The following is a 12730-nucleotide window of genomic DNA, read 5'->3' as shown; positions in this document are numbered from 1 at the left end:
ACTTCCTGTTGAGTTTATGGTATGGGTCCAAGAGGCTTTTTTGTGTGTCCTGATGTGTTACATATGCCTACCAAATTTTCTATACATCGGTTAAATGGCCTGCGGGGGCTAATGGATAAATTGCTACAGAGAGCGCTATTGAGCCGTTTTGTAAAACAGGCACACATTGTCTGTCATTGAGCCGATAGTGACTTGTATGCCAATTTTAATGAGTTTATGAGCATTCCAAAGCTGTCAAAAAAAATCCTTTCCATGTCATAGCAACTATGCGTCGCCATGGCAACACTGTTGCTTGAAAACATAAAAGCTTCACACTGTAGCATCGTCAACGTGGGAAGACTTAGCTGACCAATTTTAAGAATGATATTTGTTGTTTGGAGCAATTGCACATGTAAGTGTAATGCTTCAAACCGCCTGTTACTAATAGGTGGCGCTATGACTGTGAATGGATTTTGGCCTATGGATGTAATCAGGACATCAGTCTGATCAAATATGCAAAGTTTGAGGCAGATTGGAGCATGTACAGGGTAGTTACACAGTACTTCCTCTTTCATGGCAAAGGATCAAAAATCAGACGGCCACCACGCTCTTTCACCTTTGCAGATGATTTTGATAACATTTTACCTTCAAGGCGTATTCTACATACTACCCAAATTTCAGCTCTCTGTGACTTACCCCCTAGGAGCAGTTAGCTCTAGTTGCATTGGTGAAAAGGAATACTTTGAAAACTTCTGTGGCTCTGTTAGCCTGTGCCTGCCTGGTGCATAAAACAAGCTGTTTAGCTTCTGTGTGTTATGAAGGGTGCTGGTGGAGTAAGACGGGTCCTTGGTCATCTTGGACTATTCCTACTAGAAAACACTATTTAATCCTTTTCAAAGTAATTTCAGTCACACATCTGTTTGAGCACTGCAGCCACCAATCAGCAGCTAGCCTTCACAGCCAGCCATTTGGGGAACATCATTAAAAAACTGGTGTCCACAATAAGCAAATGGTAAGTAAGTGAGGTGTTTCTGCCCATGACATGTAGGAGTGCTACTGTTGAGGCATGTTCGTTCTTTAGAGACAAACTTCTTCTCTCATTTAGTCTTATTTATTCTGCAGTATAATAATTTACTTGATCAGGGATCCATTACTGATTCAGAAAATCACAGTCAGCAAGCTGTTAGTGTGTAACCAACTTTCCCAGCAATGGATGCAGCCTTATGTAAGCATAAACATCTTATTCAGTATCGTGGAAGGTGATTAGCTACGAAACACAAACATTGAATTTAAATAGTGAAACGTGAATGGCTATCTGGTTGGGGAGGAGCCGTGGTTTAAATTTAGCTCTCCCTTTGTTGGTGCACAGATATGTCCTTATCTCTTGGCACCTGATCCATCCAATCCACAGCATCCGTGCCCTGTAAAGGAAAACCTCCCCACTAACATCCCGTGCTCTCTGGATGTCAGTACTTTTCCTTTGTCTTAACTGATACTAGCTTTTAGGGGGATGGTATGTCTGTGGGTGCAAAATACTGATAGGTGTGTGTGTGTGTGTGTGTGTGTGTGTGTGTGTGTGTGTGTAGCTGCATACCTACTAGCTGACCTGGCTTAACCTCCCTGAGTTTGGTCTCTCTGGACTGAATGTATTCGTCTTTCCCCTTCTTAAGATCAGCACAACTCGCGCATTGATACACATTAAATGATGCTAGTGTCAATTATAAGCTATCAGTGCTTTCACAAAATTAAATATTCCAACACTACCAGTGAAAAAGTAGTCCGGACTCAGACTCGTCATGTTTGTAGAAATCTCTTCACGTTATTGTACAACCCATTTCAGGCTTGCTGTAAGCAACAGCTTGTGTTTCATTTAACTCAGCTGTGACATGAAAAATATGACCTTGCTCAAATTTCAAAGCTGCTCCAGGTGATATATTAACACACATTTACCCTCTACCAATTTTATCTTCTCCCATTACATTACAATGTTGTACATCTGTTTGGAGAAAATTGTGGCCAACAATTGCAAAATTCACTTTTTACATTTGTATTTGATTTAATTACTTTACACAATTATTCTGTCCTTTTGTTGCCATTTGTGTTGTAACGTTAATTTGTTGTCAATAAAGTTTGTTGAAAAAAAAAACCCACTCGTCAGCGTACCGGCAAACGCATGCGCACATCGTTCACTTCCTGCTTCCTGACCGCTTCACAACAACAGCAGTAGAAGCCCACCTGTTCTCCAGTGTTTTCCTCCCTTCTTTTGCTCCTCTGTCCCCGTGTCCTCCTGTCTGTCTGTCCCCGGGTCTCCGTCTCGTCTTCATGCGCGCTCCTGTGTGCGCGGCGCTGTTGTGGCTGCTGAATGATGCGGCGACTCATCAGTTCAGTGAGCAGGAGATGGCTGCTGTCAGGTACCACACACTGACACACACGACACACTATAATTTTATATATATATCTTTATTTTTTCCATCTAGAAGTGATGCTACTTTTTATAAACATGACCGTCTTTATTAATAAACTAGCATGTAGGAAATATGTTATATAATGTTTGGTTTAATTTAATATCCAAGGTGAAATTTTAAGTGGTGGGAGAAGAAATATGTCTGCAATAGGGCTACAACTGTTACTGCTTACTTACTGATTCATCTTTTGCTCAGCCTTGAAAAAAACAGTAAAACAAAATGTCCACAACAATGTCCTGAAGCCATGGGCATAGGTTTCATTTGTTTACTGTGGGAGAACAAACCGTTCATAATCAGCATTCATGTAAATCTAACTTGCTCCTTTTCTGCATCCGTTTATGGTGGAAATGTTTTAATCCATGCAAAGGGAAACAAAATTCAAGCGTCAGGTGAAATTTTAGAATATAATGGAATGTATATATGGCTCTAATTCCATAATAGACTGAGTGGTTGTATGAGGCTGATTTCATTATTTGTACCTAGAAACCCTCATCTGTGAGATTCTCAGTCATTTAAAGTCATCCTAAGTGCTTCAGTGGAGGGCAACTTGACTTCCTTTATGGTTCTTAAAGACATTTTCCTTCATATGAGGCTTCTTCAGTTCTAAGTAACTGTTGGGGATGGCAGGTATTTATTCTCATGCTCAAAACACATGGAAGGATAGCGACATTGCTTGGGAAGGGATCTTAAGACTGCATTATAAGTACCTGATAAGTCGAACATACCTCTGTTTAGAGACAGCCATTCCGTTTGTAGGTTTGCAGTAAACTTCAATCTTGAGGTCTCAATGTGCACAACAAAGTCCAAAAAAGTGTGATTATTTTCCCTGAAATCCTCCCTTGTGGATTTGACGCTGCTGTTGATCTGTGCTTTGAAGGCTTTGATTTTTTGGGGTTGAATTTTGAACCAGGTGTGTGCTACTTATGTATATCATAGGTTTGTCTAAATAATGTTACAGGGGCGCTGTGCCCTCATACTCCCGGCTTGCGCCCTCTTACCAAAATGCTGACTGAACCCTAACACTTGGGCCATGTTCTTACATGCTGCCGTACAACATGCAATCTTCACGAAAACGATCTTCTCGGACATGAAAACATCTCAGCACAAGACAATGTGTCTGATCATCAAAATGTTATAATGACTCCAGCATATTCCAATTGCGGTAGATACACTGTTAGATGGTGCAAAAAAATGATCAAAATATACATTTTTTCGTGAGATTTCATATAGGTTACATGCAAGGTCAGCTGACCTACACAGCAAGATTTCTCAAGACTGAATGACCATGTATGATAGGGTCTTACTCCCTCACACTGTGTTAGACTGGCAGTGGTTAGTGTACATGATAGGGTCTTACTCCCTCACACTGTTTTGTACTGAGTAGTTCGTGTACATGTATGATAAGGTCTTACTCCATGACATTGTGTTATACTCAGGTTAGTGTACATGATAGGGTCTTGCTCCCTAACACTGTTACACTGGTTAAAGTACATGTATGTGGATCATGGTGCAGTACGAGCATGTAAGAACATTCCAAGTACTAGTAAATAGAGGTTTTGCCAATACTAGTATTTGTCATGTTTGCATTCACAGAGGACAGTTGTATTACAATTCTAACCACACAACAATTGTTCAACAGTTGATAATATCTTGATTTCTGAAGTTTCATGAGCTAAAATTTCTCTCTCAGATAGCCTGAGAATGTCCCATTTAAGTTTCAATTTTTCAAAGGCTTCGCACGGGGGGACCAGGGCAACCTCCCCTCCTTCTGCACTCCCCCCCCCTCGGTCGCATCACCCCTCGTCACAGTGTGCTCCCTCATATAATTTTTTTCTAGAAAAACCCCTGTACGTTAGTAGCTAGGAGCTGTTCCCTGAAAGCAGCTCAGTGCTCTGAATTTTACTTCCATGGGTGACGCTGGAGCGCCCATGGTACAGTTGTGCTTTTGTCTGTTGAAACTCAACTCTCACTATATTTAAAATAGGTGTTGGTCAGGCAGAGGTCCAGCAGGGCACATATTAATTGATTGACTGTTTAATGAGCTGTCAGAAGCATGCAAAGATTTTCTTCTGACTGTCTTCACTGCCTCAGATGGATGGCAAACACAAGGTGACATCAGATGACATCATCCCCTCATACAGGCTGACACCTAGAGGGGACATTCCCACGTTTTGTTTTGTCCGACGAATTGAATTTCTTAATAGTTGCAAATTAATTTTCAGCCTTAATCTGCAGGTCTTAAAAAGCTTTGAATTCAGTTCCCTCATATAATTTATTGTGACCTGTTTTATGTTTCAGACAGCGCATCAAATCCATGTTCTACCATGCCTACAACAGCTACCTCGACAACGCCTTTCCCTACGATGAGCTCCGCCCACTGACTTGTGATGGACAAGACACCTGGGGCAGGTGAGACGACATTATCATGCAAATTATTTTTTTGACAGTTTTCCAGACGTACTATTAGCTACATTCACGATGTCTTGAAATGATATCATACATTTTTTCTGACACAGTTTCGTTTTTACCAGTACATTCTAATTTTTTTTATTTAGAATAATTCTGGAAAACTCTGCTCAGTTTGTTTGCCTAAACAGTGTCTCTTGTACTCTTAAGCAACATGATGACCACTGCAGTTCCACATTACTGTCTTATTACACAGAGTTAAACTCTTTTTTTTTACGTGTAATTTTGCCTAACTTGTTACTACCTGTAGCTTCTCTTTCTGTCATTCTTGGTTTTTCTGCATTTAATGTTTCATTAAAAAGTTGTCAACAATAAAATATTTCCTTCTTCATTGTTTCCGTAGCTTCTCACTCACTCTGATTGATGCCCTCGACACTCTGCTGGTAAGATCTGGAAGAGATTTTTTAAAATGTGAAAAAAGTATTTTTATTATACAGTTTGTGAAAAATGTTGATTATTACAGAAAGTTAAATTCCTGTCACTTGTTATTGCAGTATTCTAATGAAGCCATGTTTTTTTCATAATAAATGTAAATATAATACATTTCTAAAGGTCTTGGGAAATCATACAGAGTTTCATCGAGTGGCATCACTTCTCCAAGACACTGTGGACTTCGACATTGATGTCAACGCGTCCGTGTTTGAAACCAACATCAGAGGTACAGAGGGAGAGGATATTTGAGATTTTGATGGGAACATTATGTTCAAAACTGAGTATGATATGTGTGTTTGTTTTTGTGTGTAGTGGTGGGTGGTCTGCTGTCAGCTCACCTGCTGGCAGGGAGGGCAGGGATGGAGCTGGAGCCTGGTTGGCCTTGTTCAGGACCACTGCTACGGATGGCCGAGGACGCTGCCAGGAAACTACTGCCTGGTAAAAACATACACACAAACAGTCTGAGAGCAAAGTCTAAATATGTAACGAATTACTTAAAACCTATTGACATGTGCTAAACCTTTCCAGCGTTTCAGACTCCCACCGGGATGCCGTACGGTACGGTGAACCTGCTGCATGGTGTCAGTCCCACCGAGACGCCTGTCACCTGCACCGCTGGCGTGGGAACCTTCATCCTGGAGTTTGCCATGCTGAGTCGATTAACTGGAGACTCGACGTTTGAGAACGCAGCCCGCCGAGCTCTGAGAGCCCTGTGGAAGACCAGATCTGACATTGGACTGGTAACTTGTCTGTCTGAGCTTTTGGCTCTGGGAAATCAAAACTATCCAACCCATATAATACATTTCAGTCATTTCAATAAAATTGAATGCAAATACATTAACTAAACAGTTAAAGAAAGTCTAATTGTTTTGTTTTGCATGTGGGTGTGTGAAAAATAAGACAACAGAGAAAAACCTATTAATCCACTCATGGCTAGCAGAATATCTTCTTTATCGTTCTACGTGATGACACACCCACACACTGAGCTTGGCTATGATTTGTAGCTGACCTTGCTAGTTCATGGCATCTCTAGGTTAGTCTGTGGCATCCCAACATTGCTGCTATAGCCTTAAATTGGGCTGCAGCATCCCTAAGCTAGTACAAAACATCTTCAGGCCAGTAACTTGAATCTGTAGGCTAGTCTGTCACATTACTAGGGATGCCAGTTAGTTCTACACTGTTTATTGTGATGGTATGGTGCACATTGTCATTTTACAATCTAAAGCTAGTGGATAATGTAATAAATTGTTACAAAGGTACGAGGCCAAGTAGGCTGAGGTAAGCGTGTGAATGATAGTTGCAGATTTCAAAGAGTGATGAGAAAGAGATCTTGTTAACTTCACAGTTGCCACTGCCAGTATCGTATTTATCACCTCCTTTCTGGCCGATGCTGAATCAGTCGATAAAATAAAGAGCTAGTTTTATAAAAGAAGGCTTTATTTATTTTCTGTCCAGGTGGGGAACCACATTGACATTCTGTCTAAGAAGTGGGTGGCTCAGGATGCTGGGATTGGAGCAGGAGTTGATTCTTACTTTGAGTACCTGGTGAAAGGAGCAATAATGCTGCAAGACGAAGAGCTGCTCAGCATGTTCCAGGGTAAAGCTCACTGCACTCTCCATCCTCCTGTCACTGGATAGCAGTTTCCTGTTTTTACTACATTATTTAATGGCCATGTTTATGGAGGCCTATGTTTACAGTTATTATTTGATTTGTATGACCATGAAAATGAAAAAAAAAACTAGCAAACAAATAAAAGCACCTGGTATGTAGTAACCAAACCCCACCCAGCTAGTTCTGTTGGACTAATCACTGGCATTCCTACACTTGTCACTTGCAATTGTTGGCTAGTCCATAACAAGCCGAGAATAGTCTGTAGCATCCCTAGACTTATCAATAGCATTTTTAGGCTCGTTCATAGCAGCCCTAAGCTGCTCTGTATTATCCCTTGACAAGTTATCCTTACACTGATGAGTTTCATCCACGTGTTGGTCTGTAGCATGCCGAGGCTACTCAACCGTAATGTGAAGTCAATTTGCTAACTGTGGTGCCTTTTCTCAGCCTACGATCGAGCCATTCAGAACTACACTCGCTTTGATGACTGGTACCTGTGGGTGCAAATGCATAAAGGAACTGTGTCCATGCCTGTTTTCCAAAGTCTGGAGGCATTCTGGCCTGGCCTGCAGGTAGCAGACTTTGCCTGATTACACAAAAACTCACAGTGTTTTCTTATACTTGTATTGAAATTGTGATCTTTAATGTCTTTTGTGTATTTTAGTCTCTGCTGGGGAACCTGGACAGTGCTGTGAGAACGTTTCAGAACTATTACTCGGTGTGGAGACAGTTTGGAGGTCTGCCGGAGTTTTACAGCATCCCTCAGGGCTACACGGTGGATAAGAGAGAGGGATACCCACTGAGGCCAGGTCAGACCAATACAGTTATTGGATGGACCAGCCTATTAAACAGTCATTTGGGTGGAATTCAACGTGTTGTATTATATCAATGTGTAATTGTGTATATCAATGTATCTGTTGTGTCTTCTTTATCCTAACTTTGCATACCTTGTGGAGAGTCAGGAAAAAAAGGAATCACACAAAACAGCATATGTCAGAGCTCCCAAAAAACCTGAATCATTTTTGTTTTTATTCTGACTTAAAATAAGAAAAATGTCTATTTTAGGAATGCTGTTCAAAAACAAAACAATGTTGTGTTCAAACCTCTGCTTCTGCCTGACAGCCATGCTCATTGCTTCCAAAGTCCTAGATGTTTTCCTACATGGTTGAAATTATTGCCACAAAAATTTGATGTCCTTGGTTAGTGAGAACAGCAGAGAGGGAGTGGTTAAGGTATTAGGATGTAAACAACACGTCATGTCATGTCTTTGAATGGAATTTTTCCTCGTGTGGGAAAAAGGAAAAAAACTCTTGACTGCAGTTACTGCATCTTGCCTGCTCTCAGTTTGAGTTTAGTGTGAGCACCTCTGTGTTGAGAGAGCAGCTCAGTGACTTGAGGGCTGCTGTGGTCCATGCTTGGCAGACTGGCTGCCAAACACAATTTCTTACCTTCCTGCCCATCTGTGTGTGTTTCAGAGTTAATAGAAAGTGCCATGTACCTGTTCAGGGCTACAGGTGATCACACCTACCTCCAGCTGGGCCTCGATGCTCTGGAGTCCATAGAGAGAATCGCTAAGACGCCCTGTGGATACGCTAGCGTAAGTTTGAATATCTGCTGGTTACAGGAGCACACTACGGTCTGTATGTGTAAAACACCAAAACATGACTAAGATCAAATTCAAATTTAAAGCTGTTGATGCAGGTCAGCTAAAATCAGCTGCTGAGGCAGATTATTCAGATGATCAAAAATCTGATAATTAGGCTGTCTGTAGAGTCTTGCAGTAAAATATCCAATTTTCATTAATATTTAAAGCTCACCAAATACTCCTGCTACATTTTAAGTAAACCAGAAAGTTGCACAGTGAAACACTAACACCTGCACAGTAAAAAGCTCAGCAACGTTGCTGATTACAATCAATCTTTTTAAAAGGAGACACTGCAGTTAAACATGGCAACACTTTTAAATAGCAGATATCACAATAAAGCAGTTCATTACTTCCAGTACTACAAGGATTTTTTTATATTACAGGTTAAAAAAAAAAAAAAAGTTTAAATATGCAAATGAGGTCTCATATATCTTAAAATCCCCTAATTTATGTTAATTTTTAGAATAGAAATCTGAACTTCTATTCTTGTTTCATTCTCTTGACATTTTCAAGTTGAAGGTTTAAACAAAAGAAAATTATGGACTCTTTTTATCGCCCCATGAATAAATACTGTCAACAGCCATATTTTGATGTTGTAAAAATTCTGACTGTAATTGATATGTGTACACATTCCTTTGTAAAACTGTGCAGAATAGACATGGGAATAAAACTGGAGAGTTTGGTATATGTTGGTGCTCGTAAAGTGGAGATTTCTGACTCCGAGAATGCGAGCAAACTCTGCCTTTAAAGACGTGTTTTAGCAAATTTCATTCAATTTGACACTATTTTGACCAGAAGTTATCATCACCCAACTCCCCCAGGGGACGACATTACTTATATTAGGATGATATTATTTTGTCTTACAAGTTTTCTGAAATATTATGGGAAATCGCAAATGGAGCATTACATCATTAAATATGCATATATTTGCATACATTTGCTCTAGACAAAGTGGTAAACTAACACCTGTTTGTGTATTTTGGGGGCTGCAAGGTAGTTAGGTGGTTAGCACCGTTGCCTCGCAGCAAGAAGGTCTGCGGGCCGCATCCCAGTAAGAACACCCAGGATCTTTCTGCATAAAGTTTGCATGTTCTCCCCGTGCAGCGTGGGTTCTCTGGCTTCCTCCCACAGTCCAAAAACATGTTGAGGTTAACTGGTGATTCGAAATTGTCCGTAGGTGTGAATGTGAGTGTGCTTGGTTGTCTGTCTTTAAGTGTAGCCCTGCGATAGACTGGCGATCTGTCCCGAGTGTCCCCTGCCGTCAGCCTGAGTCAGCCAGATTAGGCTCCAGCACCTCGCGACCCTAGTGAGAATCAAGCGGTGTATAGATAATAGATTTATAGTGTATTTTGGATGTTTTCTTTCCACTTAGCTGAAAGGTAAGATGTTATGGGAGCAAAATTTGCTCAAATTTGACTACCTGGGACTTCTTTCACTTATATAATAAAAATAAAATTCATGTTGAAGGGTTGCTTGTTTGATGGATGGGTTAGGCAGACGTGTTTACTTAACAGAACTTCCAGGGTATGTTTCTGGTGTTCTTAGAGCCGTTCATGACTGCACAAGAAGGCCACTTTGACGAGGATAGTGGCCAGATTTAAATTGAATATGGTTTTCGCTTTTTACAGCCATAGTCTCTGAGTTTTTTGATCACACCTCTTATTTATATTTCTTGCCTCTTTTGGCCTCATATTGTTTTACTTTTTAAATTTGAACTGTCTATTATCTGTAAAGCACTTGGTGCTGCTGTATAAATAAGGTTTTATTGAGTGAGAGTGTTTAATTCAGATATCATCCTGCAGGTTAAAGACCTGCGAGATCACCAGCTGGACAACAGGATGGAGTCATTTTTCCTTGCCGAAACCATAAAGTACCTCTACCTGCTCTTTGACCCCACCCACTTCCTGCATGGTGGAGGGACGGAAGGTGACAGTTCCTGGGAGGAAGGTGGTGATGGGGGGCAGTGTGTTTTAGGGGCAGGGGGGTTCATCTTCAATACGGAAGCTCATCCTCTGGACCCAGCAGCACTTTACTGCTGCAGCCGCCACGCCCAGGACCGCCAGGAGCTCCGAGACATCCTGCTCAGCCTATCACAGCCCAGCAGTCAATCAAAACCGCCTCCCAAGCAAGCTGAAGACTCTCCTCCCAGCCAGTCAGACAGCATTGCACTGAAGCCAGGAGAAAAGAAGACGCCTCCGCTGCTGTCCTGCCCTGTTCAGCCGTTCAGCGCTCGACTCTCTATTCTGGGACAGGTGTTCACCGACAACACCTGACACTCCAGGATCACATCTCAATGACTCTGTGAGGTTTAAAAGTCAACATTTTGTCACTTTCACAAAAGTCAGATGGTTTTCAAAAATGTCCAGCCAAAGACCAACAGGATGGTTAACAAAATTAGTTGGAGTTTTGACGGTCCAGTTTTGGTCCGACAGATTCACCACCGTCCAGAAAGCTGGTTTTGATTGTTGTTAGGTTGAAGGCAATCAGGACCAGACAGCCCTGGACTTAAATGTGCTTTTCGGACTCTGTGCTAACTTAAACTGAAAGTAAAATATATTTTTTATTTATTAAAAAAGTTGTGGAATTGCATGTTTGCCTCATTTGTTTCCAAGAGAAGACTCAAAAATGAGAAGGGGAAGGATGTTGCATCAGGGTTTATGTTGCAATTAGAATAAAGACCTAATACACACGTGGACAAAATTGTTGGTACCCCTCGGTTAATGAAAGAAAAACCCACAATGGTCACTTCTAATAACTTGTTTAACTGTAAACTAAATTTTATAATTCATCCTACATCCACCCAACCGGTCGAGGCAGATGGCCGTCCCTCCCTGAGCCTGGTTCTGTCGGAGGTTTTTTTCCCCCCATGGGGGTTTTCGGTTCCTTCCCACTGTTGCAGACTGCTTGCGGACTACTGAAGTTTATAGGGAATCCACATGTTTTGGATTGTTGGGTGTTTCTGTCTCTGCCTTTGTTAAGCGCTATGAGATGACTTGTTGTAAATATGCGCTATACAAATAAAATTGAATTGAATTGAAAAAAAAAGAAATAACTTGAGTCTGACAAAAGTAATAATAAATAAAAATTCAATGAAAATTAACCAATGAAAATCAGACATTGCTTTTGAACTGTGGTTCAACAGAATTATTTTTAAAAATAAACTCATGAAGGTTTTCTGATGCAATGAAGGTGCTGATGGCCTTTTTTGCAGACAAACTTGCAGTTTTCATCAAAACTCAATTTTTTGTCAATTATAGTCCCAAGGTATTTATATGATTGCACTTTATTTGTCATCTTTAATTAAGGTGACTCTGTGCCTGTCTTGTTGTTTTCTAAAATCAATAATCATATCTTTTGTTTTAGATATGTTCAGTTGGAGGTAGGACTCCTCACACCACTGTACAAAGTCATCACTAATTGGGCTATGACTGGTTTAACCCTCCTTAAGTAAGCTGATAATAACATAGTCATCTGCATAGTTAATTGTTACTTCACCTGTTTTCATATCTGCTCTGAGACATGTTAGAGAATATTGTCATGTAAAAAAAAAACTTGAAAAAAGTGATTGACACTCGGGATGTTGATAAACGACTAATCAATTAATTGCTATTAATAATTCAACCATTTAAAAATGCATAATCTTAAGGCAGAAGATGAAGGACATGTCAGAAAATTAGTGATGGATTAGCTGTAGGAACCTGTTTTTTTTATTTTAGGGACCAGAGGAGGGGGTCTCTTGACCTACAGACTGTTCATGTTTGCAAGCAGAGAGCATTGTGGAAGTTTAGCTAATTATGGGCACAATGACAAATATTTCTGTGATGTTTAATTGGCTCATGTTAGCAAGACTTCTAGAGGTCAATTGCGCTTGTGCTTTTGCTAACAAAGCAGAGTTGCTTTTGCAGGATTGTAAGTAATCTAGGGTTTTGATTGGCCAACATTTGAGTGATAGTGTTGCTGATTATCAGTTAAGAATTTGATACAGAGACATACAGAGTTTTTTGGGGGGTTAACTTGATGAACGGAGAGGGGCTTGCATCTTATAATTAATCTGTCTACACTGGCTCTGGGAGTCATTAACATTAAACCCATGCGCAGTATGAAATTATAATTCCTCTATTGATTTGAGTG

At 40.6% G+C, this 12730-nt stretch overlaps 1 protein-coding gene across 1 annotated transcript; it reads left to right on the top strand.

Annotated features, from left to right (window-relative positions):
• The first annotated feature begins 2214 nt into the window (after nt 1-2214).
• On the top strand, nt 2215-11188 carry edem2 (ER degradation enhancer, mannosidase alpha-like 2). Its single transcript, XM_008288087.1, has 11 exons — nt 2215-2390; nt 4743-4853; nt 5254-5293; nt 5463-5568; nt 5655-5780; nt 5871-6082; nt 6798-6939; nt 7402-7526; nt 7619-7763; nt 8430-8551; nt 10402-11188. Exons 1-11 carry the CDS (start codon nt 2302-2304, stop codon nt 10870-10872), a joined length of 1689 nt encoding a protein of 562 aa, XP_008286309.1. The 5' UTR covers nt 2215-2301; the 3' UTR covers nt 10873-11188.
• The last annotated feature ends 1542 nt before the right edge of the window (nt 11189-12730 follow it).

Source organism: Stegastes partitus, unplaced genomic scaffold (assembly GCF_000690725.1).
Source record: "Stegastes partitus isolate 25-593 unplaced genomic scaffold, Stegastes_partitus-1.0.2 Scaffold12, whole genome shotgun sequence".
NCBI classification, from domain to species: domain Eukaryota; kingdom Metazoa; phylum Chordata; class Actinopteri; family Pomacentridae; genus Stegastes; species Stegastes partitus.
Note: the sequence above shows the minus strand (reverse complement) of the source record. Positions and strands in the feature narration are given on the sequence as shown.